Below are 26865 nucleotides of genomic sequence, written 5' to 3'. Positions count from 1 at the left end.
CAAGCCCTCCCCACCTTTGTCCTTGTCAGCTCACTGATCCCTGAGGTCCTGCCTATCCCTGAGGACCTAGGATTCCATACAGATAGGTTGGTGGAGAATTATTGATACAGCTTACCAGCCTGACCCACAATAGTTCGCACCCTCCTGGGGCAACTGGGCACAGGGACACATGGCTCTAGAGACTTGAACCACCTGGACTGCATGTGCAGGGTGTCCTTGCCTACCAGCTGTGCCACAGAAGAGCCAGAAACACCTGTGACTGCCCAACGGATTCTCAGGGGATTTTCCTGAGAGAGCACTTGCCCACCTTATCACTTATCCATGAATCCCCATGACTTCCTGACTGCTGCTTGTCATGCCAACCACACACCTGTGAAGGATCTGCTCTACATGGCCATCTGTCCACCAGGCTCACCCTTCTAGGGCCCCAGATTCTAGGACCATACAAATGTTGAAGGCGTGTCCACCCGCCTAAGGTACAGATGCCCCTAAATCCATCTGCATCATTTCCACTGGAAGTCACCAGCACTGGGGGAGGGGGGAATTCTTTGACCCGAAAGAATGACTCAACCTGACAGGAGCAATGCAGTGATTCAGAATGAAGGGTCAGTACACACATAGAAGCCCCAGATCCCCCACTCACAATTCACATAAAATGTCCCATACGTACATATAAACTGATGCCTGAAAATTCTTGCCTGACACATACATACATCCAGACAAAGATGAGCAGTGTGCTGGTAAATGCTTATCTCTAGGAAAGTCAGGTAAGACTTCATTTATGGTATCTACATGGTCTAAATATTCCAAGCACGAGAAAATTCAAACTACCAACCTGATGTTACCAAACACAGAGCTGACTCTCCCAAGCTAGTATGAACCAGTTCCAGTGAAGTCCACACCCTTCCATATGAATATGGAATCCACACAATCCACTTACACTCTGAGTGGGATCCTCAACTCTCACCTCAGTTATGTAAGCAAAGGACATCACACGTGTGTGTGTGTGTGTGTGTGTGTGTGTGTAAATAAATACGTATTGGACACACATGCACATTTCTACACTCAGCCTGATAACTGTACAAACAGGCCACCTAAATTTACATACCTAGATATACACATAGTCTAAATTTTTACAGACAAAGTCCTATATACCTTGAATATCCAACTGCCTCTCTTACGGATACAGGTTGGGACCTGGCACCCTTGGCTGCAGGGGCTGCAGTGGTTGCACCTGGACAAACATCTCCTGGAGAATGAAATACAGCAAAAGTATAAAGGATGAGAAAGAACTATGTGCTTGCTCATTTGGGACAAATTGTGAGAAAAAAAAAACTTCCACTTCTGAAGAACAGAGAGCAAAAGCAGGGTACCATGCACACCCCCTACATGCACCACCACTAAAGGGGAGGGAAAACCACCTCAGCCACCCCCCTGGCCCAACCCCTGGACATGCCCCTACCCTCACCCCATAGAAGGAACTAGCTCACCCCTGCTCAGTGAGCAGGTGAACAAGGCAACCTGGTGATTGCTTCTGCACCTCTCTGCTGAAGCAGGTGTCCTGAATAAAGCCTTCCTGATTTTCTCTTCTGGCATCTTATCAATTGCTCTTGATTAAGGAAGGCCAAGAACCCTAGCTGGTAACACTCCAACTCTATACACATCCAAACCATGAATACAAACAGGTGCAACGTACCTACCAACCAGCTGTCCATGTTGAATACCCACATTGCTGTGGCTGTGGCATAGGCATGAAGCTGCAGGTCTGATGTGACTCCTAGCCTAGGAACTTCCATATGCAGCAGGTGTGGCCCCCAAAAGGACAAATAAATAAGAAGGGGAAAAACTGATCTCTAGGACCTTTAGTTCTTTAAGGCAAAGTTCTGCATCTATTTACCCCAAGCTCCCAGTCCCTCCCACTCCCTTCCCCTCCCCGTGGCAACCACAAGTCTATTCTCCAAGTCCATGATTCTCTTTTCTGTGGAAAGGTTCCTTTGTGCTATATATCAGATTTCAGATATAAGTGATATCATATGGTATTGGGCTTTCTCTTTCGGACTTTCTTCACTCAGAATGAGAGTCTCTAGTTCCATCCATCATGCTCCATCACAAGTCTAAGATGTAGTTCTCTGTGAATATTTTAATTTTCAACCAGGAAGAAAGAAATATTTTTTTAAATGAAAATGATGGGGTGGTTGGGGAGCTTGGGTTAATAGATACTAACTATTGCCTTTGGAATGGATTAGCAATGAGAACCTGCTGTGCTGCACTGGGAACTATGTCTAGTCACTTATGATGGAGCAGGATAATGTGTGAAAATAGAATGTGTACATGTATGTGTAACTGTGTCACCAGGCTGTACAGTAGAAAAAAAATTGTATTGGGGAAATAACTATTAAAAAATAATAATAACAAAGGCAGAATCAGGTCTGAAACACCAGCTGTCCTCCCTTAAGCTGGACAATAAAGACTTTTACAAATATATAAAACAATGAAAAAAATAAAAAATAAAAGATATATACTATGTAAAAAAATAAAAGTGGATTGCATTCAATTTTACTTGCAAAAAACAGCTCTAAAAACATTTTAGTGAAACAGTTAACACTGATTTCTAGTGGAAAGAATCCTTTCTGCTATATATTATATAAATATTCTTCTTTGCACAAGTGGATTGTGATCCCTGAGAAGTATGATTTGTTCAAATGTTACATTAAATGATTTAAAAGGTAAAACATAAAATATTTACCAGCAATGTAATAATACAGGAAAAAGTAGTAAAGATTTCTGGTCTTGGACAGTAGGCTGTGTGACAAATGGTTGATAGACTGGGTCTTTCGGCACAAAGAAACATTAGTAAGGTCCTGCTCTTGATGCTACCAGCCCATGGTGGTCCAGGCCCATGCCTGTGGGAATGGCTTCAGAAGGCCGTAAGCCTCTAGACAGGGGCTGTTTTCCAAGAGAAAGTGCCTCCCTCAAAACCCTGGGTTTCCGTTGGGACCCTTCACTGTGGACATGGAGTTGGACTGAAGGAGAGTTAGGCAAGAGCACTGCACCCCAGGGACATCTCAGCTGGGGAGCCTGTAGAAACCTGAGGCTGCCCTGGGGAGGACAGCTGCTTGGAGGTGGTTCAAGAGGCCTTGCTCTGGCTGGGGAGGCAGGATGGCAGCAGGCAGGTTGGCGGTTTCTAGAAGGGAGACAAGCCACTTGGAACGTGTGTGGAGCCAGTGTCCTGTGGCTGGCCCTGGGTGGGTCATGGGGAAAGCCTAGCCCCGCCTTGTGGTCCTCAGGCATCTGAAGCTCGCCTCACCAGACCTCTCTAAGGGGTTGGAACTGGAGCATACTCTGGCTAATGGGGGCGTGGAATGGGAGGGTATAGTCAGAAAACGATTCAGTGCTGGTGGGTGTTGTCTGTGGCCACATGCTCAGGAAAGGGTCTGCTCTGAGCTGGGCAGGATGTGACTCTCGCTGCCACCACCCAGAATGTTTCCCTCCATCCCGCCCAGAACTCACTTCTCAGGTCAGGCAACTGTGGCCTTGGATTCCACAAGGGATGGGCAACCAGGTGACTTCACCCAAGCTAGGACTCGTGGGCCTGAGGTGTTCTGTATTGGTTTCCCTTTTGTGGAAATACGTCTCTGCAGACATGGCACAGTGTGTCAGGTGTCTCACGGCAGAAGCTGAGGCCTGACTTTGAGATGAAGTGTGTGTTCCTATTTCAAGTCACTACTACTGCATGTGGAGAGAGGCTGGTGGAGGTGGAATGCCTATGAAGGCTGCTTCCTTTGTAAAGGGGGGGGGGTGAAGCAGTGTAGCACAGAAGCAGGAAGATGATCTAGTCTGCTACTCTGAAACCTCCTAGAATACCTGTGGAGGTCAATTCGGTGCCTCGTGGTATGTACAACCTTCTCCTGAATGGGCGGTTTTCTCACAATGGCACCTGACTCCTGCCTGCTTCTCAGGTTGTCCTCACTTTCCATTATTGGGAGCTGGAAGGGGAAGGACCCCAGGCAGCCTCTACTCCCATGACCCAAGTCACATGAGCCGCCCTGGACCCATGCTCCTCTTCGGAAGCCAACCCTGGATGGGAAATGGCAAAAATGCAGGGGACACACACCAGCTTCTCAGACTTCTCTCTGAGGAGCAGAACTGCATGGTGGGAGGGATTCAGGGCCATCGGGATGGGGTGGCACACCTTAGCCCCCGTGAAGTGTCCACTCTGAGTGGTTCGGAGAGGCAGGTGCATGCTTGGTGGGGCTGCTCTGCGTTTGTCTAAGGGTTCTGTGTGCAGAGTGATCTTCGCAGCCTTTGAGAGGTGTTGTGTGAGGTCAAGAAAGAAAGACAGAACAGATGTGTTCTGAGCATCCCGAGAGGAAGGGTTGAGGAGGATGTGAGGCCCTTCGACTTTAGACAGTGGAGGTCCATCAAAGGCCTCACGGTGCCTGGAAGGACCTTGGAGAAGGCCCTTACCTGCCAGTGACCTTGCTGAGGGGCATGCTCAGAGTAGATGGCCTCTTAGGTGCAGGACGTGGGGACAGCCTGTGAGGACGAGGTGTCAGGGAGCTCCTCAGGGAGGCTCTCCAATCCCTGCTGCTGAGCTGAGCATTTCTCGGTAGACAGGGGCAGGGAACATGGTGCGGTGATGAAGACCATGAAAAGCCCAACATGACATCTGCACAACACACAGTTTCCTCAGGCCAAATGCCCTCTCCCACTGAGGTGTGCCCTCTGAGTCCCCAGAGAGCTTCCGTCCATGTCACCCATTCTCCTCTTCCATTCACCCCTTTCCTTTCTCTCCACAGCATCTCCACTGCTGGGCACGGATGTGGTCATGCCCCCTGTGGCCTCACGCTCCTATCCTCCCCCCACCCCTGGCTCCCAACCCCAGCTGGCTTGGGAGCAGCACCTGCCACCGCCCATGGCCCCATTACTCCTGCCTGGCAGCACCCTATTGCAGCCAGCTCACCCCATGACACCTCGGGTGACTCCTGCTGACCATGGCCCCATTGCCCCAGGGCTTGGCAACATCCCTGTCCCAGTCTGGTCAGGAGGGAGGTCAGCATTGCCCCACCAGTCTCAGGCCTTTGGGCGCCCTCAGGCCCCCCTCAATGGGAATGCTTCCAAGGCCCTCCTGGGGAGTGCTTTGTGTCCTGCACCCCTTTGCATAGCAAGCCCTGTGGGGGACAGCGGGGTGGCTGCCCCAGCTATTGCAGCAGCTCAGGCTGGCAAGGGAGGCTTGGCCCCAGGCCTTCCTCCTCAAGCGGCACCACCAGCTGCCCAGATGGCCTTCATCCTGCCCCCAGGGAGCTCTGGGCCGTGGCCACATGGCACCTCTGGGGCAGGCAGCCTGCATGCCTCCCAGCACACGGGCCCTCAGGAGGACGCGTCTCACCATAAGAGCGTCTATCAGAACTTCCGACGCTGGCAGCGCTTCAAGTCCCTGGCCCGCAGCCACCTGCCCCAGAGCCCCGATGCAGAAGCTCTCTCCTGCTTTCTCATGTAAGTGACCTCTCAGGCCCTCATTAGCTCAGCTGGAGCCTTCGCATATACAGGACCTTGGCATGGACTCCCTGCTTAGGTTTCCAGGCATCCTTTCACCTCGAGAGAAGGAGGGTTGACAGCAATGTCCATGCTATGAGGAGGCACGTCTGCACTCAGATGTGTCCCACGTCCAGTGCATGACATCCGTCCGTGCCTTAGCTCAGCTACCACCACCATGCAAGACCAGTTGTCTCACTTTCTGCACTGCCATGATAACATTGAGTGCAGGAGAGCAGTCCGAGAGGGTCCTGCTCAGATGTGAGGAGCCAGAGTGTGAATGGGACCTGCTTCTCTGGTGCTACCTCCTTTCAACATGGACCTGGGCCTATGGCAGCCAGTGGGTATCACTTCAGATAAGGCTTAGGACATTCAGGCCCAGGACGGAGCTTTCTGCATGCCCAGTCCTTGTTGTTCTGAAGAAGTCCAGTGTGAACGGGGAGGTGGTCGAGCTGTCCTAAGGGCAAGGGTCTATCCTAGAGGTGTGAGCCTGGCAGGAACATCCCTCCTAGACCCGAGGTCCCTCCGAAAAGGGGGACTAGGCCATCTAGTGCAGAGACCTGGGCAGAAGAATCCTTGGACTTCTCAGACCTGTTAGCAGGTAGACTGGCGCCTTCCCTCCCTCATTAATGCGGCTGCATTTTATATGAGATGGCAAACCCCCCCAGCCACAGGGTCCCAGCTATAGCCAGGGAGTGGACAAGCATCCTCTGGTGAGTGGGAGGTGGTGGCACCAGGCACCAGGAAGGCTTGTCTTTGCTCTCCAGACACCCTCGGCTCCCCCTCTTGAGCCTGGGTTTGGCAGGGGTGGGGCCCATGGAGGCCTTGGAGCTGGGTGGGGTTGGGCAGTTGGGGGCTGGGCTGTACCAAGAGACTGACCCTGAGGGCTTACAGCCCAGTGCTTCGCACCCTGGCTCGCCTGAACCCCACCATGACGCTGGAGGAGGGCATGCGGCAGGCCATGCAGGAATGGCAGCACATGAGCACCGTTGAGAGGATGGCCTTTTATGAAATGGCAGCAAAGTGAGTCAGGGTCCTGGGCCATGGGCGACATGGTGGGGTGGGTGGTGGGTGATGGGCAGGCCCCAGGGCAGGATCTGGCTCTGGTGCTAGCAATCAGAGAGGATGCAAGAGGAGGCTGGCACCTGACACCTCCTGTTCCCTGAATCCCCAAATCCTATTGGCCTCCAGAATCCCCTCTGCCACCTGGAGAGCTTGGCTCTTCCAGCCTGTCTGTCCCAGGAGCTCTGCCCTACCGTGATGCTGATGTGGGGAGGCCTCAGGATGGCCTTGGGGAGCACGGCAGCCCAGGAGGGGGTCCCCTGAAGGCATGGGGGCTGTGCAGGGGTGAGGACTCCACCCGGCAGCCTGGCACCCCTTCATGCTGGGTGCCTGGCCATCACTGACCTAGCATGTGGTAGGCCTCTCCTCATCAGCAGTGGCTGGAATGGGCAACTGGCCATCCCTGGGGAAGCCCACGGGTCTCTGGCCCTCCCTGTCATTTCTGCATGTGAACCTCCTAGTTTCCAAACAAAACCAAAGGAGCAGCTAGCTCTCAGTGGCAAGAGATGCCTCACCTCTAAGGGTAGGATCCCCACTCCAGCCTGTGCTGGGCCCTGTCTCATGCGTGCTTTCCCGCACTCTCCCTCCCAGCCCCAGGTTCTGGGTTTGGGCAAGGGCTCTGTGGGGATACGTGCCTGACCAGGCCACTGGCCATCTCCATTGTTTGGGTCAGACAAGGTCCGGGGGCACATGAGCAGGGGCCCACACCGCCCACCAGGTGTCCCTAAGCCTGGTCCCAGAGATTGACCTGGGTCTCTGCTGGGCCATGCCCTCCAGCTCCAGGGATGGTCAGGCAGGAGGAGGCCCAGATCTTGGACCTGCACCAGAGCAGCTCCCTGCTGCGACAGCACCTCACAGGGCCCTGACAGCCCCAAGGACACCCTCTCCTCACCCCCTCGGTCCTGCTGCCCTGGGTGGGCTCCAGAGCCCAGGTGGTTTTCTCACTGGGGCCTGTCCCTCAACACCCCCCAGGTTCATGCAATTTGAGGCAGAGGATGAGATCAGGATGGGGAACGTGGCCTGCAGAACGCGGGCACAGGGCATGCCTCCTCCAGCTCCACCAAAGCTGGCTCCTCAGGAACCCACATCCCGCAAAATGGGCACTCAGTCTGTGAATCACCTTCCTGCTGGACGTCAAGGCACAGGTAAGAGAGGCCTAGGCCTGGTCCCTGTTCCCAGATTGGTCCTTTTCCCTCAAGGGGGCATTGGTCTTTCAACAGGGATAGCCCCCGAGGGAGTCTCAGTCACCCCTTTCCCCTCTGGGGTGTGGACCTGGTCCATTTAGAACCTCATCACCCTCCTCCCTGTCTAAGGGGCCCCTGTGAAATCTACCTAACAAGTGTGCTGGTGGGGAGACCCTTGATCATTAGATGTTCCACACGTTCTCACACCTGACTTTTACCTGTCCCTGACTTGAATCTGGCCTCCCACAAAACCTGAGGCTCTGGCTGCTCCTCCCCCTTCCCACATGCATATCCATTGCCCCACAACAATGCCCTCCCCTGTGCCTGCTCAGGGGTCAGCTTCTGGTCGCTGGGTCCCCTCACTTTCCCTTCCTCCTGCTCTGCCTCAGCCTGTGCTCCAAGGAAACACGGCCCCATGGTCCAGCACACCCACCCAAGGCCACGCAGAGCCTGGCAGCTGCTGGAGCACAAGGCCCCCAAGGAGATTCCCCCTGAGGCTCGCAGGGAGCATGGGGACCTCCCGCAGGCACTGGTGGGTCCTGGCCCCTCAGCCACAGGGGAGTCAGATACGGAATGTCGAGAGGATGGATATGAGCTGCCACAGGACGAGGACGGCTGCTTCCCAGACCCGGGTATCCTCAGCTACGTGGACAAGCTGTGTTCCCAGGAGGACTTTGACACCAAGGTGGGCTGGGCCTGGAGTCTGAGACTCCAGGATTCCAGGGAGAGATGCTCTTCGCACCCTAGTTCTGGCTTTGGCCCAGGATAATGGGATTTATGCTCTGGTCCTTGACCCTGATATCTGTGTGTCTTCCTGTGTGTCTGAGTGTACTTTGGTGCATAGGATGTGTATATGTGGATGTGTAAGTTGTACATGTGTGTCTCTCTCTCTCTTTGTAGGCCTTTGTGTGTCTGTGTCGGTGCCTATGTGTTTGTGCTTTGGAGCCCATGTGTCTGCATGTGCACCTGCTTGTGAGTGTGTGTGTGTGTTTATGTGAGAGTAGACAATACCTATGGGAGTTTGAAAGCTCCCCCTTTGTGAGGGGGGCTCTGGATTGGCCTCTGCTAGTCAGATTTCCCCCCAGCCTTCCCGCCTCCCAGGGCACTCCTGCCAAGGCTGCTCACAGCCTCTTCCTTCCATTCCAGGTGGAGTTGTTCATTCACCCATGATTCCTGCCAGAGTTGCTTACCCCAGAACCAGAGCTAGATCTCTCAGGCCTTGCTGAGGAGCAGGAGGAAGGACTCTCCCCTGAAGAGGTGGCCAGGGGAGGGACTGACACTAGGGAGACTGGGGGCAGGGTGGGAACCCAGGTGACCCTGGAAATCCAGGAGGAAAGGACCCAGGTCAGCCAGGGCCGGGGAGGGCCCTAGAGCAGGAGGCCCTGAAGGCTCTGTCCCTCCCTCCCCTGACGGAGAGGCCCTGCACCCGGGAGGCTGCCCAGGTGGGTGCAGGGCAGGAGGAATGGAAGGGGAAGAGGGGAGCCGGGGACAGGGCAAGGACCCTGCTGGGGAGAAGGTGCAGGAGGAAGGCAGGAGGGCCACAGGCTCTGTCTGTGGATGTGAGTCCCATCTCACCTCCCCCTGCCCATAAGCCCCGGCTCTCCCTGGAGGGTGCAGAGCAGTCACTGTCCGCCTCTCTCCCACCAGCTGGTGCAGACACAAGTCCTGGCCTTGGAGGAGGACGACGGGGTGCCAGCCACTCCCAATCACAGGGCACCCCACCTGGACTCAAGATCTTCAGAGTCTGTGGCCCGACAAGATGCCCAGAGGAACGAGCAAGGCCCACAGCCTGGGGTCAGAGATGAAACCTGGACACCCCAGATGGATTTCCATGGCCATCTAAGGCACCCCCAAACAGACAGGGGCCTGTTCAGGCACAAAGGCTCTGTGCCCTCTCCAGGATATCAGGAGCCCCCTCAGGCTGGAACTGCACAGCCATTTCCTCGCCAGGGCACCAAGCGCTCGGGCCCTCCATCAGGACCCAGGGCCAGCAAGGTTCTCAGGGAGGCCTCTCCTCTTAGTGGAGCCCCAGGGCTGGGTCACGGGTTCAGTGAGGATGAGGAGGAGCTCCCCAGCCTGGCCTTCCTCTTGGGCCTTCACCACAGCCGGCTGCCCTGGGGGCTGCCACAGAGCCCTGTCCCTGCCTCGGGGCTTGTCTGCACTGCAGGGCAGAGGGCCCAGCAAGCTTCCCAGGCCCCCGTGCCCCAGAGAATGGGCCTCAGCTCAGGCCCCCTGGAAGCTGCCAAGTCTAGAAAGCGGGCTCAGTGTGGAGGCCTGGCTGCTGCTGAGGAACTGGACATGGAGAGCTGCTTTTGTGCCGTTCCGCCCTCTGGACACTCACCAGTCATGAGAATGGAGGCTGGAGGCAGCCCTTACCTCTAGAGAGTTTCTCTCTGCCTCTCTGAAGTGGCCAGATGACAGGCTGGGGTGATACTCCAATCATCCAGGGTGTCCCGTGTGGGTGGCTTAGCCAGAGAAGAAAAGGCTTGTCTGTCAGGACGGGACTTTCTGCTTCACTGCCTTGTGGGTGGGAGAACATCCAATAGTCTCAGCTGGATTTCTGCAGTGTACAATATGGTGAAAGCAGATGCCTCATAGTCCCAATGAGGATGAAGCAAAGGGAATGGGGAGTGGAATTTCATGGCCTATTAATGTCTTGGGTGGAGTATTTCATCTTGTCAAGCTCAGTGGTCCCACCCTCACCAGCCCACTGGCATCAACCCCCTGGTAGCTTTCAAGTGAGCAATGCCTAGGACTTTCACTAGACCAGGCGTAGTGTTCCTGTTGTGGTGAAGAGGGTTAAGGATATAGGGTTGTCTCTGGGAACTTCCATATGCCACAGGTGCAGCCCCCAAAAAAGAAGAAACAAAAACAAAACCCCTGAAAAGTCTAGAATTAATGTCAAGGTGCAGGGGCTGTACATGAGGAATTCTCTAATGTTATTCAATCCATAAAAAATGAAATAATGGGAGTTCCTGTTGTAGCTCAGCTGTAAGAATCCTGACTAGTGTCCATGGAGACATGGGTTTGATCTCTGGCATCACTTAGTAGGTTTGGTTTCTGTCACTGCTGTCAGCTGTGGTGTAGGTGTCAGACACACCTCAGATCCTGCTTTTCTGTGGCTGTGGAATAGTGCAGCAGCTGCAGCTCTGATTTGACCCCTATCCAGAAACTTTCATATGCCACAACACAGCCTTAAAAAAAAGAAAAAATTGGGAGTTCCCATCATGGCTCAGCGGAAACATATCTGACCAGCATCTGTAAGGATGCGGGCTTGATCCCTGGCCTCACGCAGTGGGTTGAGGATACTGCGTTGGCTTGAGCTGTGGTGTAGATCACATAGCAGCTCAGATCTGGTGTTGCTGTGGCTGTAGCTCTGATTAGCCCCCTGGCCTATGAACCTCCATATGTTGAAGAGTGTGGCCATAAAAAGACCAAAAAAGAAAAGACAAAATTGAATGCAATAGAAATTGCAGAAATGAAAGTTGAACAGACCATAACCAAATAATATTTTAGGGAGATTCCATGTGGCTCAGCAGATGAAGAATCTGATTGGTGTCCATGAGGATGCAGGTTCAATCCCTGGCCTCATTCAATGTGTTAAAGGATCCAGTGTTAACATGAGCTGTGGTGTAAGTCACAGATGTGGCTTGGATCTGGCATTCTCTGATTTGACCCCTAGCCTGGATCTTCCATATGCTGCAGGTGTGGCCCTAAAATGACAACCAGTCAATCAATATAATAATCAAACCGTGGTTTAATGGACAATACATTCACAGAATCATAGAAATTACCAACATCCACAAGGTGGAGATTTGTTTCGTATTTGTTTCCAGTGAGCCGTGATGGGAACTCTGAGTATTGCATCTTGTCAAACTTCCTGATGCTAACCTCACCAGCCTACTGGCATCAACACCCAAATAGCTTTAGGAAGAGCAAGACCTAGGATTTTAAAAAGACCAGGAATAGATTTCCTGCTGTGGGGAAGAGGGTTAGGTATCCAGCATTGTTCCAAAGAACTTCCATATGCCATGAATGTGGCCCCCCAAAAAAGGAAAAAAAAAACAAAAACAAAACCGAAAAAAGTCTAAGATTAACATTAAGGTGCTTGGACTGTAAATGAGGAATTACACTAATGTTCTTCAAGCCATAAAAGGAATGAAATAGAGGGAGTTCCTGTCACAGCTCTGAGGTAATGAACCCAACTTCTATCCATGAGGACATGGGTACAATCCCTGGCCTTGCTCAGTGGGTTAAGGATCGGGTGCTGCCATGAGCTGTGGTGTAGGTGTCATGTAGGTTTGATCCTGCATTGCTGTAGCTGTGGCATCGGCCAGCAGATGGAGCTCCAATTCCAACCCTAGCCTGGGAACTTCCATATGTTGAGAGTACACCCCCCCACACAAAAAAAAAAGAATAAGAAAAAGAATGAAAGAGAAATTAATAGAAATTTCATTCAATAGAATCAGCTGTAGCTCACATTTGACCCTTAGCCAGGGAATCTATATGCTGTAGGTGGAGCCTAACTTGACAAAAAATAAATAAATAAAATCAATAGTGGTTTAATGGATGATACACTCACAGAATCAGAGAAATGACCACTGTCCACAGGGTGGGTAAAGGAGGTTCCTAATTCCAGCGGCAGCATGACTGGAGCTTGTCTGAAATAGAGGCAGGTGCTGGGCAACCTTTGCATATGATATACACCAAGGGGAAGCCTGCCCATTGACAACAGGGAAAGGCTCAACCCCAAAACCCTCAACATGGAACCAGAGCATTGGCTGAAGGAACACACTTGACAGAGGCTGTGGGCCGCCTAGTCTGGGTTCTTCTCCTTACCAAATCATGGTATGTTTCTCTAAGAACAAGGCAAGGAGTAACCCTTTTCTAAATCACAGACATCATATCTTAACGATACAGCTGTTACAATTGTGCAGCCAATGTGCTTTGTTTGAAGGGCATTTTTAAGTGGTGGGTATGGAGCAGTGTGTTCCAGAGGGGATTCGGGCCCTCTGGCTCACGGGTGACCTCTTGCCACACAGGCCAAGTGACGCATCTGTAACCAGGGTGATTTCCCAGGCACTGCCTGCCTTCCTCAGATGGCAGGGATGCAAAGGGTTTGAAAGGGGGCACAGAGCACAGAGCCATCACCTACGGTCCCCTGACCGCCTCTGCCTGGGGGGGAGCAGCTTCCTGCTGTCACAGAAGCTATTGCTAGCACACCAGTCATTGGAGGAGTTCTGGATCCCCAACATTTTCCTACTCAGCAGCAGGCAGGAGATATCAAGGATGGTCCACGGATGTAGCTAAGGGTCCTTTTTTTAGGGGAACTTGCTCATTTTCAAGAGGTGCAGGTACAGCATATGGCAGTTCCCAGGCTCGGGGTCAAATCAGAGCTGCAGCTGCAGGCCTACACCACAGCCACAGCAATGACAGTTCTAAGTCTTGTCTGTGACCTACACCACAGCTCACAGCAACACTGGATCCTTAACTTAGTGAGCGAGGCCAGGGATCAATCATGAACGCTCATGGATACTAGTCAGGTTCATTTCTGCTGCACTACAACGGGAACACCTAGAGGAGAGTTTTTAAAGAAACAGCTAAAATGAGGTCACTAAGGTGGCCCCTAATACAATATGACTGGTGCCCCTATAAAAAGGGGAAATTTAGACCCAGAAACACACAGAGGGATGCTGATGTGAGGGCACAGGCAGAAGATGGGCATCTAGAAGCCAAGGAGAGAGGCCTCAGGGCAAACCAACCATGCGCATATCTTGATCTCAACAGTTACTTGATACATTCTTGTTGTTTAAGCCCCATTGCCCGTGGGATTTGTGATGGCAGCTGGAGCTGACTGATATACTCTCTCTGAAGGCCTGTACACTCCCACCACAGGATGGAGCCTGCAAGTGAAGACACCCTCTCTGTCCCCAGCTGGGCTCCACCAGCATCCTCACCCCTGCCTTCCTCCTGAGACAGCTTCTCTGCCAGGGCCTGTTTCCTTGTCCAGGGAGTCAGACAGTGGACCTCAATGGAAGAGGTACGGATGGAGGTCAGGAGGGGCTGTAGGGCCCCAAGGCAGGAGCAGGAGGAGTCTTTCATTTGTTTATTTGGGATTGCAGGCTTGGTTTGTGGGGTGGCCACTGTTGGACGGAAATGCCAAGATGGGGCCATGGAAAGCTGATGGAGCTGGTGGGGGAGGGGCCGCAGTTTCCAGAGAAGAGACTGGACTCTGAGGCAGAGACAGGAGCACAGGAGCTGGGCGGGTCAGCACCAGGCCTGCCACGGGACCCAGAGCACAAACAGCAGCAGGGTCCAGGTCTCTGAAGGCACAAAGGCTGTGCCAGGCCCAGGCGAGCCAGCAGCCTGCAGAGACTGGGATGGAACCTGGGTGTGAGGAGGAGGGGCCATGGGCTCAGGGAGGGGTGTGCACTTCTGGATCTCGTCAATCCAATGGGAGAAGTAGCTGACATTGGTGAAGATGCTGGGGTAGGTGGGATGTCGGCAGTCCAAGCCCCAGCTGGCCAGCCCCACCAGAACCCATGAACTGAGGAGGTCACAGACGAGGGGCCCCCCGGAATCGCCCTAGGAAAGAGAGGGAAGTTACTGTGAGCAACTGAGTTAGGTCAGAGGAGTCTCTGCCATCTACGGTCCCTCAGGTGGACTTCTGGGAAGGTCCAAACACCAGCATCCCACAGCAGACCAGCCTGTTTAAGCCATGCAGGGAGGCAATGGCATCATGATTTAGGAAGCTCCTGATTGACCCTCAGGACAATCACAGGTTTCAGTCTATGATCATATGGACCCCTGTGCCCAGAGACAGCCTGGATATCCCTGACAAGGCACTGTCCAAGGAAGAGAAGGGACAGCTACACCCACAGTGCCCAAGAGAGTTGGTCTGGGAGTGGAGCCTGGCCAGCTCAAGCCCCTGCAGACCTCAGCTCTGGCAAGACCCTGGGCTGCACCAGCACACCCCTTACCTGGACCCTCTTCATTTTTCATTCATTTAGTCATTTGGTTTACTTTCAACACCTTGGTTGAGCAATTTCAGAAGATGCCCATACCCTGGCCTGGCGGAGGCAACCTGTATTGCTCAGGGAGTCGGTGGGGGTTAGAAAGAAATCTGCTGGGACTTACTAGAGTTCATGCTCTCAGGGCAGGGCCATCTGGTTGGAAATCTCATGTCATCAGCCAAAGGGAGGGTCTGGTCCTTGTGGCTGGGGGTAGAGGGGCAGGGGCCATAGTCACGCTTGCTGCTCCTCCACTTACCCATCCAACATGTGCAGCAAGCAGCCAGGAAGCCTCTGCCCTGGGCACAGGGTCTCCTCCTTTGTGGTGCTTTTGTAAATAAGCCAACCAGCCTGCCATTGGCAGATGTGACATGTGGAAACAAGCCATGGGAGGGTCAGGACAGGAAGGGAAGGGCACTTCATCAAGTGGAGGTGAAAGGCTACTCTTCTTGCACTAGGAAACACAAGGCAGAGTTTCCAAGCGGGAAACAACTGAACTTTCTGAAGCAGGAGCACTGGGAGGAGTAAGTGCAGACCAGGGAAGGAGGGATATGCCAGGTGGGTGGGAGGAAGAGCAGTGACATGTGGGGAGTGAGGAAAGTATATGGGACGAGGGGTCTCAGGGCCTATGGCAGAGGGTAGGATTTGATCCCCATGGAGAACTGTCTAGGTCATGTCTAGTGCCTGGATCAGTCCAGTGCTGTGTGGAGAATGAACCAGCTGGGAGGCAGCTACAGGAGAGATTACTGATGGAGAGGGGCCAGGTGGTAAGAACAGTCAGATTTGGAACAATAGTTTGAAGCTGCCTATAGGACCTGTCAAATCTGAGCCTTTCTGTCATTAACCATGGGGGGAAGTGCAGAGGGATAGAAGCAGGCTGAGCATGGAGCCCTGGGGCCCCAGCATTTAGAGGTGGGAGGGGAGGGGACCAGGCATAGAGCAGAGCATCTGGTGAGTGCCTGGGCCCAGGAAACAGGAGGGAGACTTGCTTAAGTGCCAAGTGAGAGGAGGACTCAGATCCACAGGCGGTTCTGGTGAGACAAGCTATTGGGGATGGTGGCCTTGAGGTTTTGGATAGCAAGCTGGGGACACTCCTAGGTGGAGTGGGTTAGATTCAGGACTGTTGGGAGGAGTCTTTGGGGGAAGGGAGGTAAAGAAACTGAGCAGTAGATGGTGCGCATTTACACAGGAGCCGTGGAAGGGGCGTCAGAGGACATGGAGCAGGAGAGACTCTGGGCATGGCAGGGATGGAACTTGAGGCTGAGGAGAGAGGGAAGACGCTGGGATAGACGGTGTGTAGGGTTGTCAGGACGAATGACTCTAGTCTGATTGGCTGCTTTGGGGTTCTCAGTGAAACAAGCAAGATCTCCAGCTGAGAGGGCGGGGTGGGGGAAGTGGCAGGTTGAAGGAGAGCGAAGGGTACATGGTGTGGCTGGCCAAAAACACCCCTCAGAGATGCCCATCCTCACCCCTGGAACCTGTGGCTATTAGCTCATGTGGCAAAGGGGACTCTGCAGCAGTGATGGAGTTGAGGCTCTTGAGCTAAGAAGGTTTTCCTGGATTCTCTGGGTGGTCCAATGTAATCAAGATCCTCATAAGGAAAGAGAGACGCAGGAGGTCAGAGTCAGAGCAGAAGATGTGACGGAAGCAGAGGCAGAGGTGTTGCACTTTGAGGACGGAAATGCTGTGAGCCAGGGAATGAGGGTGGCCTCTAAAAAGCTGGGAAAACCAAGAAAACATTCTCCCCTAGGAAAGCCTCCTGAAGGAACCCACCTGGCCAACACCTTGATGTTAGACTTTTGACCTCCAGAAATATAAGATAAATTTCCGTGGGTTTAGCCATTCACTTGGAGGGGATTTGTCACAGCAGCTCCAAGTAAGGCACCTTCTTGGGAACGTGCCATCATTACTTCAGCCCTTCCCCTCTGTGGTCCCCACCTGGGGTGGCCTCAGCCCTCTGCACGGTGGACCCCCTCCCAGCTGTGTGAGGCCAGTGGAAGGCCTTTCCCTGTTCACTGCAGCCCTCAGGGATTCACACAGGGAACCCATGCAGTTGCGGAAATGATGACGGATTCTGAGTCAGGCTCCAATAGCCTCCTGACCCCTGGAGAGCTCTCAGAAGGCAGGAGAGAGCCTCCTCTGGGACCATCTGTTCTGCTGCATCCACTTTTCTAGGGCAGATGTCGGTACAGCTCTCATAGCCTCAGGGGGCGCCCCTTGAGAGGTGGTGATGCGACTAAACGAATAAATTTCCTCCAAGGTTAACTGCGCTACCTGACTTTTCATTATTGTTTCTATATTCTTTAAGGTGGACTCTGGAGGTCTTTAAAAAATTGAGATGTTCCCATTGTGGTTCAGCAGGTTAAGAGCCTGACTAGTACAAATGAGGATGCAGGTTCAATCCCTGGCCTTGCCTAGTGGGTTAAGGATCTGGCATTGCCACAAGCTGTGACATAGGTCCTAGAAGTGGTTCAGATCTGGCATTGCTGTGGCTGTGGCAAGGGCTGGAAACTGCAGCTTCCATTCAACCCCTAGCCTGGGAACTTCCATATGCTGCAGGTAGGGCAGGAATAAAAGAAAGGAAGGAAAAGGAAGGAAGAAAGAAAGGAAGGGAAGAAGGGAGAAACCCCAAATCTAAGGTATCACATGAAACGTGAGCTACAGTTTGCACTACTGTAGATACAAAGCAAACCTTGCGTGTGCACTCTTGCATGTGTATGCATGTGCATGCATGTATGTGTGTGTGTGTGTGTGTGTGTGTGTGTGTGTGTCTGTGTGTGTGTGTGTGTCTGTGTTGGGCAGGGCTGGAGCAGTGAATTCCACCTTCAGCAAGAGGTTGGGTCTAAGCCAGGTACAATCCAGAGAGAGGGAGGCAAACCAGGTCAGGAGACTGGAAGCCAAAACTTGTTAAGTACCTACTGAATGCCAGGCACAGTGCTGCATTTCTATAGGAACCTTCTTCAGTGGAGGCCATGAGCAATTCCATTTCATGGGTGAGGAGACTTAGCTAAGGCCACAATCCCAGTCAATGGAACCAGGTCTGTCTTGCCCCACAGTCTGAGCATTGAGTGCCTTGGCAGGCTCTCTCTCCTCAGACCTGTTTCTGGACCCCCTGTGCAGAGGGAGGGGCCCTTGTGGGGAGAGGTGGGAGCCCCAGGTTGGAGGGTGGGGTCCAGAGCAGGTGACATGGCAGAAGATGAATCTAGGTGGAATCTCTCAGTCAGGCGGTGGTAGGTGAAAGGGGAGGCAGGAGGGGGGTCATTTGCTGGGACTCCCGAGTGTCCAGCTCAGGAGAGAAACCAGAGGAAGGGTGGGGTCGAGGGGCACTACGAATATCCAGCAGGTGAGCAGACACAAGGCTCTGGCCTTGAGCTCCACTGGCATAATTCCTGCAGGAGAAGGGAGGTGGACAAGGCTGTAAGGGAGGTCCATGGTGACAGCCGGATGTGGACTGGGCAGGGTGGGGGCTGAACACTTGTTCCACTTCTGGGTGGAGCTGGCTCTGTGAGGAGGCCAGACCAGGCCAGGCAGCTACAACTCTATACTACTGTTTAAGAACTGGGAACCAAGAAATATGGGTCTGCCTTCTACCAGCAGCTCACTGGCCTGCCATGAAGATATCTATCCATGTGGCCTTCTCATGGGCTAGGCCAAAGTCACAATCCCAGTCATCTTGTCCCTCCTGTGTGCATCTCCTGGGGTTCCAAGGCATAGTGCCACAAACTGGGTAACTATAAAAACAATGCAAATGTATCCTCTCATGGTTCTGGAAGCTGGAAATCTGAAAGCAAGTGTCTCTGTGTCTAGCCCTCTTCACACAAGTCATTGGTACAGGGCCCACTTGAAATTTACAATGGTCACATCTCAAGATTCTTAACTAATCACAGCTGCAAAGACTTATTTCCAAAGAAGGTCACATTCTGAGATTCCAAATGGATACAAACTTAGGGGACACTATCCAACCCCCTACACCACCCTTTCAACAGTCCCATGAAGGAGGCCTCAGACTCCTACACCGTGAATAAGACACAGGCTCAGATGGTGAAAAGACCACCCAAGGGCAGAGCAGTGCCTCTAACTCCAGAACCCTCACCCTCTGCCCTCCACTCCACAATGCCATCTGTGTAAGAGCTTGGCACCCAATGCCAGCTCAGGGTGCTGGGCCCTGAGGGGATGTGGTGAAGGCCTGGAGGCCAGGTGAAGCTTGGAGTCAGAACACGCAGGCCCTCCTTATTTTACGGGAGTGCTTTCCCTCTTTGGGCCTGTTTGCCCACTTCTAAAATAGGACACTACAGAGAGTGGATAGACATCTTCACAATTCAACAGTACACTCATGTCTGGAATGTACATAATAGACACATGTACCAAGAGCCCCTAAAGAAAAAGACACAGGGGGAAAAAAACGGAAGGTAAATTAGGAAGAAGATATTCAACGGCAGTAAACGTACGGAAGTATATTTCATCCGTCATCAGGAAAATGCAAACCACAATAAATCATCACCATTAGGAAGGATGGAAAGTGCCAAGTGTTGGTGAGCTTGTAAACTCTCAGCCACTGCTGGAATGTGTGGAACTGGTGCAACCCCTCCGGAGATGTTTGGTAACATCTGCCAAAGCTGAACATGCAGATAGCTTTTAATCTAACAATTCTCCTCAGGGGATTCTGTGAAATCAAATAGAAAACCTCTGGAAGTGAAATGAAATGAAAAACTTGGAAGCTACAAAAATATCCATCGAGAGCAGAACTGCCCATCGAATTCAATTCACACGATAGTGTCTTGCAGGGCAATGAGGCTGAACAAACTATACCTACGTGTGACAGTGTGGATGGACCTCACAAACATAATGTTAAGACGTGAAAATCTGACAACTGGAAATAAGTTCTACTTATGGAAAATTCAGAATCTAATATAAAGTGTTAAGGTGAAGATGAGAGTTTCCATTGAGTGTTGGTGACAAGAAGGGGAGAGGAGTGTTGGCCACCTGGGGTGTAGCACTGTGAAAGTTCATCCAACTACACACGTAGGGAAAGAGTATGAATGTCTTCTTCTGTATGTATATTTCAATAAGGGTTTTAAAATATGCCTCCAGAATAGATGCTGCTGGAGTGTCCTGCCAGTAGTAGATGTCCTCCTGTGCAATGGGCTGAGGAAGGGGCTAGCCTGGGGGACACTACCAAGAGATAGAGCCTGGGAACATAGGTAGAGGGACGAAACAGAAGGTACCAGGGGTCTCCACAAAGAGAGTGGAGGCAACACAGCCTCCCACCATGGAAACTGAGGCCCTGAGAACAGGCCAGGGAAGAAGGGAAATGACCTCACTTACATGGCAGATGGCCTTTCCTGTAGAGAAGTCCCCAACACACAGCATCTCCTCATACACAGAGAAGTTCTTGCTGAGCCTGTGTCCATATACCAGATTACAGAACTGGTTCTCAATGAGGCCCACCTTAGCCTCCTGGAGATGGAAGGGTGTGGGCAGAGGCGCTGTGAGGATAAGAAGGAAGTCAGTGAAGTTTGCTAGAGCTTAGCTACAGGCTCTTCTGCCTTACTGCTCACCACCACCCCTGAATCATAGGGTTTTCTCAGCAAAGCTGAGCTTTCAGCTCTCTATCAGTCTTCTACCTATGCCTAATAAGGCCTCCCCTGTTTCTCAAACGTTTCCAAACTCATCCTATTCCCACCACCTCTCTCATAGCAATAGACCACACCACTCGTAGTCCATAAAGAAAAAAGGCAAATCCTACCAATGCATGCCAATCACTGATGCTTAGCAACCATTCACCAACCCAGGCAAATCCTACCAATGCATGCCAATCACTGATGCTTAGCAACCATTCACCAACCCACCTACCCTCTCACAAACCATCCTTTCCACTTCCATTTGTCAGTCATTACCTTTCCTTCCCTCCACTAATTCCTCCGTCCATCATCTACCCATCTTGTCTCATGCCCCATTCATCCACTCACCCTTCCATCTATCTGCTGGCCTATCCATCTTTGGATCTATCTCCCCATTCTCCCTCCATCAATCAATATATCCACTCTCTCCATCCCTCTTCCCACCCACTCAACCATCTTCCCCTCCAGGCACTCATCTTCCCTCCTATCCATCCCCCATCCATCCTCTCATTCAATCACTCATTTATTCATCTGTCTTCAGGTTAGCTATTGTTTAGACACTAGTGATAGAGGGGAACATTTTTAGTTGGGGAAACAGGGTAAGTGAAGTAAATAAGTAGGATTATTTAGCTCTGAGAAGTGTGGTAAGGAAATACAACAGGGAAATGTGACATTATGCATTGCCTGTTTTAGGTTTCACATCAAGGAAAACTCTTCAGAGGAGGAGCTGAGTTGTATATCAAAGAAATGAGTCACCCAGATTAGCAGGGAGAGCCTGTGAGGCTGGGGAAACAGCCAAGGTAAAGGTCCTGAGGTGGGGACAGCCTCAGGATATTCAAGGCAGGAAGGGGCCTGGTGGCTGGGATGGCGTGGGTGAGGGTGCAGTAGGAGCTGAGCAGAGAGGAATGGGGGCCAACATTGCACAGGGCCTGAGAGCCAAGGTGGGACATTTGGACAGTTTTCTAAGCATAAATGAGAAGGCACTGAGGATAAAGAGCAGGGAACTGGCACAACACCTGCTTCAAAGCAAACACTCAGGCAGTTGTGTGGAGACTAAAGTAGGGCACACAGGGTGGGAGCTAGCAGACCAGTCTGGAGGTCCATGCAAGAACGGGTGGTCTACAGGACCAGGGTGGCAGCATTGCCACCTACCCCGCTGCCAGGCCCTGGGGCATAGGCTGGGATATTAAAACAAGAAAGACAGAGTCCCTGTCCTCAAGGAAGAACCAGACTGTGTGTGTGTGTGTGTGTGTATGTGACAATGCTGGGGACCTGGTTGTCTGTCCTGTGGTTGGGGATTGTTACTGATACACTATTGAGAAGGGCCAGCAATGCTGGCACATCCCACCCAGTGAAGACAAGTTCTGATCAAAATGCCTCTCCTGATCTCCTATCCTGAGAAACACCTACCAAATTACAACCTTACAAATAATTGCAAATACACATTCTTTTCCCCCTAACTCTGCCACATAAGCTTGTGCCAAACCATAAACACTCTTTTCTTTAATAAAGACTCTTACTCATGAGTTTTTGCCTGCATTTCTTCCCTTTCAATCTCAGAAAAACACAAACTTTTTCTGTTACTCAGTTCACCTAATACACCCACAAAGTAGACAGCTGACCTGGGTTGGGAGAAGAGCAAAGTGAGGTTCAAAGAGTGAAACACTCTTAAGTTGTAGTCATTCTAACTTGACCTTGGAGGCTCACAGGTCAGAAGTCATAAATATGTTTTCTTTCCATTTTTCCTAAGTGCCTCCAATGGGAAATCTTGGTTCCTCCGTGGCCTAGAAGGGGCCAGGCCCCAAGCATGACCTCTGAGTTGAATCAAGTCATTTTAGATCTATAGTTGATTAAAGCCTTGAAATCAAGAAGCTGACAGGTTCCAAGAACCTGAGTTCTTAACATCCAACAGTCAAAGATTCCCAGATTTTCAGAGCTTTGCACTTAGGGAACACTGAATTTTAGAATCACACACTTTCAGAACTAGAACCAGAATGGTTCAGTCCTCTGGAAATGAGGCACAGTGGACCAAGGTCCAGCGGTTGTTTTGCCTGGGCACCCCTACTTCCCTCCTCCCCTCCTCTGTCCTCCTTCCCTTCTTCCTCCTCCCCGCTTCCCCCTTATCTGCCCTCCCATCCCAGCCTCTCCCCTACCCCCTCACTTTCCTCGTTGAGCATCCCCCAGCCAGTTATCCAGCAGGATGCATTATTAAGCAGCTGCAAGCCAGGGGCTGGGAGGCAGGCAGGGATGATGTAGGAAGTGAAGTTCACAGGAAAGAGCAGCTGCAACATGGCTATGTCACTTCCGAAGGGATGAAGCTTCTCAAAGTCTGGGTGCATGACAATCCGGCTCACAGACATCTCCAGGGTGTGCTGAGTGTGTTCAAACAGCTGCGTGCTTCCTAACAGGACCCGGTAGTTCTCTGGAGCATGGGATTTTCTGGAGGAGGAGGAGCATGCTGTCACCATCATCCCTGAGTGTGGGCTAGGTCTCTTCCCCTGCACATTAATCTAACTGCTGACATCCACCTGGACCCCTGCACCCCCCCATGGTGCCAGCCTTGGTCTCTGCATTCCTAAAGTTCAGGAGCACTTCTTTCTTGAGACTGATATTCTACTTACAACCTCAGACATATGGTTTCTCCACCATATCCAAGAATCAGAGGAGCATTGAATCCTTGTGCTGGAAAGGTCTTTGGTGGGCTCATCAAATGAAGGCCCTTGGAGTGTTTACAGGAGATGTTCTGGATTGATCCCAGCTCTACTTTTACCTTCCCAAGGCTCCTACAACCCACCTTATGGCCCCACAATTTTCCTGACCCCTCCCTTCTTTAACCACCCTCCTGCCCAATAGCTGTTTCTCTGCTCAGTTAGAAGCACTTGCCAAAGATCTGTAAGGTAAAAGAGCAACTGAGTGTAGGAAACAGAACCTTGCATTTGCCCTGAACACAGCTGCTCCCGTAGAGTAGGTGCTGATCAGATTCTGAGCTCCCAAAGCTCCAGCTCCCAGACCTGGGCTGTGATGTTCCAACTCCCTGGGGATGCCTCCTCATCTGTTCACAAGCTGGGCACTGAGCAGACCCAGGAGGGCCAGGTGTGTCAGACTCCTGAGCAGCCACATCACTCTCCCAGGGTGCCCCATCTCCCACCCGCACAGCCTGGCACCACATCTCCCACATGCACACTAGTGACCATGATTCCTCCTGGCCACACAGTTTTGCAAGAGTAAAAAGTAGAGCCATTCAGCTGCTTGCCAGACATGAGGTCCCATGTCCCTGCCTAGACTCAGAAACCTGGAAATGTGGGGACCTTGAGAAACTGTGATCTGAGCTTGGTCCACACTGCATGGCAGCCAGAATGGACACTGCTACTCTTCTGGGGCACATCTGTATTGGGAGACAGGCCCAGGGGCTGAGGACAGAGTCTGGGGAGGGTCTGGGAAAGGGAGCCAGGAGGACAGTCCAGGTAGAAGGTACACAGGTCAAAGGCAGGAATGACATGGACCTGTGGGCCACAGACAGCCCCAGAGGAAAGCCCAGAGGAGCTGGGGTGGGACACCCTCACTCCTCCCCTGCCAGTGCCTCTGCTGGCACCCTAGGAAAGAGGACTCACTTGAGAAAGCAGTGGGCAGCAGAAACCAGCCAGCGGGAGTTGATGAGGACAGCTCCACAGACATGCAAGCCCTGGTACATCAGGCTGGCCTGCCATGGCCACTGGCCAGCCACCACATCCTGACCACCAGAGATCCGCCACATCACCTTGGGTTTCCCGCACGCTGTGGAGACTCCCCTGCCACCTACAATAGAGACATGGGTGAGACCCCAAATGCCACTACCAGGGAGGCCCCCTCCACTTCACAGATGGGAAAACCAAGGGCAAGTGTCCAGTGGCCTGGCCAAAATGACACGGCTGCCTGGACTCTGCCTTTACCAGCTGCCACTGAGAATTTGACAGCAGAGCACAATGGAGCAGGCTTTCTGAGCATGAAGGCCCAGGGCTGTGGTGAGATGCCAAGGGTGACCAAAGGTGGCAACAGCTCATGGCAGCATCTCCGCTGAGCTGGACATCACTGAGGCAGTCTGCAAAGGGCTGGCCATGTGCCAGGCCTTATTTCCCTGAACTAACACACCACAACAACTCAAGGTCTCCGAAGTTGCCAACATTATGCACTCAAATCATAGCTTCTAAGGGCTGGTGCCCCTCCACTTTGCCCCAGTATCTTAGAGAAGCAGATCTGCAGGCAGGAGTCTGTGGTGATGTGTGACCGTGTAACTTAGCAGGACCCCATGAGGCCCTCCCCTAATAGACCCCCACCCATGTCCTCTGCCTGCCTTTTCTCTGTAGAAAACTTTAGTCACAGAGTACATTTACCTGGAGAAGTGGAAAAGTGCAGGAAGAAAGGAAAATAGTCAAGCAAAGCAAAATAATATTTTAACGATTAAACAGAGTAAGAATATTTAGCTCCTCCTCAAGGACTATAGATAATATTCTGAGCCATGTCCTTGGAAATGTTTTGCAGATACTGAAACCCCACCAGGTGGAAGAAGTTACCTATATGCTGCACACAAGCACATAGACCCAAACAAGGTGGAACCAGAAGGTGGATGAGGTTGACTCCCAAGTACCTCACCACCCACCAATCCGAAGAAAGTCTACAAGCTGATCAAGCCCTGCTCTTTGAACCTCACTCAGCCCTCGAGGTGGGGGCACACAGCCTTGAGGCTGTTACCCCACTGTGGCCCCCTCTGCCTGGCAAAGCAATAAAGCTGTTCTTTTCTACTTCACCCACAACTCTGTCTCTGAGATTCAATTCAGAGCATGTCCACAGAGACTGAGCTTCAGCATCAACCTGGGGAAAGTCACTCCCTCCCTGCCTCTGACTCAGGATTCTCCATTTATAAATAAGAGGGGTGGGCGTTCCCTGGTGGTCTAGTGGTTAGGACTTGGTGCTTTCACCACTACGGCCAGGGTTCAATGCCTGGTCCAGGAACTGGGAATCCCACATTAAGCTGCAGCCAGCAGCGGAAAAAAGAAATTAATTGATTAAAAAACACTCTATGCAGTGGCCAAAAAATTAAATAAATAAGAGGGAGTGGGCTAATGAAGACAGCCATGGTTCTGGGACCCACACCTGAGGGCAGGGGTGAGGCCAGGGCCCCTAGAGCAGGCATCCTGCTCTAGGGCCTGGGCCCCAGGGACTCAGGGCTCCTCACTCAGCAGTCCTGGGCTTTCCTCCACCCAGCCTCAGGCTGGACCCTGCCAGTGCCCACTTGCACAGCCCCACAAGGGTCCTGGGGCAGTTTCCATCCCAGAGGCCCCTCAGTAGGGGTCCTGTGACCCACCTGTGTTAAGGTGGTCTCTGGGCTGCCTGGTTAGATGGACCTGACCGCAAACAAAAGAAGAGGTTCAGTGACCCTGGGCACCAAGCCCTGGTCACAGTCAAGCCCCCTCAGGCCCTGCAGGCCCACCTTCTCAGCCCCACACAGAGGCCCCCACGCACCTGTGGCTGCCCAGGCCAATGGCTGTGCTTCCGGAGTCAGAGGCCCACCCTCCACCGCTCGCACGGCTGCAGGAGCTGGGCCGGGGTCGGCCCAGGACCCTCGCAGGTTTAGGGTGGTGGTGGGCGACCATGGCGGCAGCAGCACCAGCTGCAGCCAGAGGAGGGCGGCAGGCTGGCCTCCTACTTGCCGAAGCCTCGCCTCTGAGACCATTGTCAGTGTTGTGGACCTGGGCCTGAACCTGGCCTGACTCAGCCCTGGGCCTGGACCCTGCCCCCGCCCTGGCCAAGGCTTTGACCCCGCCCCCACCACGCCTTGACCCCGCCCCAACCCAGCCTTGATCCCACGTGACCTTCCTATTAACTTTTTTTTTTGTCCTTTCCCCATTTCTAGGGCTGCTCCCGTGGCATATGGAGGTTCCCAGGCTATGGGTCCAATTGGACCTGTAGCCGCTGGCCTACACCAGAGCCACAGCAACACGGGATCCGAGCCGCATCTGCGACCTACACCACGGCTCACGCGACACCGGGTCCTTAACCCACTGAGCAAGGCCAAGGATGGAACCCGCAGCCTCATGATTCCCAGTCGGATTCATTAACCACTGAGCCACACCAGGAACTCCCCTATTAACTTTTAAAATAACTCCACTGAAAAATTATTTCTATACCATGAAGTTCCCGTATCACAAGCGACGTTTCAATGATTTCCAGTACATTTTTCTTCATTCATTTGTTTATGTTTGTATTTAAATCAATCTTCTATTTTGGGAGAGTTTTAGATGTATGAGTAAGTTGCAAAATAATACAAAGACTTTGCGTATCCCCCTACCCAATTTCCCCTCTTGTTAAGATCTTATATTGTTACGGCACATTTGTCACAACTAGTGAGCCAATATTGATACATTCATATTAACTCAATCCGGAGTTCCCGTCGTGGCGCAGTGGTTGACGAATCCG

At 52.3% G+C, this 26865-nt stretch overlaps 2 protein-coding genes across 11 annotated transcripts in view; one reads left to right on the top strand and one right to left on the bottom strand.

Moving 5' to 3' along the window:
* Positions 1-10662, top strand: part of LOC146396396 (NUT family member 2G-like) — a 52383-nt gene extending 41721 nt beyond the window's left edge. For 5 of the 10 annotated variants that reach the window (XR_014826360.1, XR_014826363.1, XR_014826362.1 and 2 more), the window contains 6 exons: positions 4800-5496; positions 6430-6558; positions 7570-7742; positions 8171-8466; positions 8928-9038; positions 9429-10662. Coding sequence is in view for 5 of the 10 variants with exons in the window: in XM_084994471.1 (XP_084850597.1) it covers positions 4800-5496; positions 6430-6558; positions 7570-7742; positions 8171-8466; positions 9429-10163 (2030 nt within the window). In the remaining 5 variants the exon portion in view is untranslated. The remainder of the gene's footprint in view (positions 1-4799; positions 5497-6429; positions 6559-7569; positions 7743-8170; positions 8467-8927; positions 9039-9428) is intronic. The other 5 variants (XM_084994471.1, XM_084994473.1, XM_084994472.1 and 2 more) reach the window with 2 other exon arrangements.
* A 3220-nt stretch (positions 10663-13882) lies between these two features.
* Positions 13883-26211, bottom strand: LOC100513889 (putative serine protease 47). The gene is made up of 5 exons (XM_084994477.1): positions 25912-26211; positions 24024-24207; positions 22574-22851; positions 20117-20277; positions 13883-14366 (listed from the first exon to the last, which is right to left on the bottom strand). Exons 1-5 carry the CDS (start codon positions 26120-26122, stop codon positions 14049-14051), a joined length of 1152 nt encoding a protein of 383 aa, XP_084850603.1. The 5' UTR covers positions 26123-26211; the 3' UTR covers positions 13883-14048.
* Between the last annotated feature and the right edge of the window lie 654 nt (positions 26212-26865).

The sequence above is a fragment of the Sus scrofa genome, chromosome 14 (genome assembly GCF_054392235.1).
Source record: "Sus scrofa isolate SSC_HxYL_T2T_F1_AM1 chromosome 14, Sscrofa_HxYL_maternal_Yorkshire_Landrace_v2.0, whole genome shotgun sequence".
Taxonomy (NCBI): Eukaryota; Metazoa; Chordata; class Mammalia; order Artiodactyla; family Suidae; genus Sus; species Sus scrofa.
The sequence above is the reverse complement of the archived record's forward strand: the minus strand, read 5'-3'. Positions and strand labels throughout refer to the sequence as shown.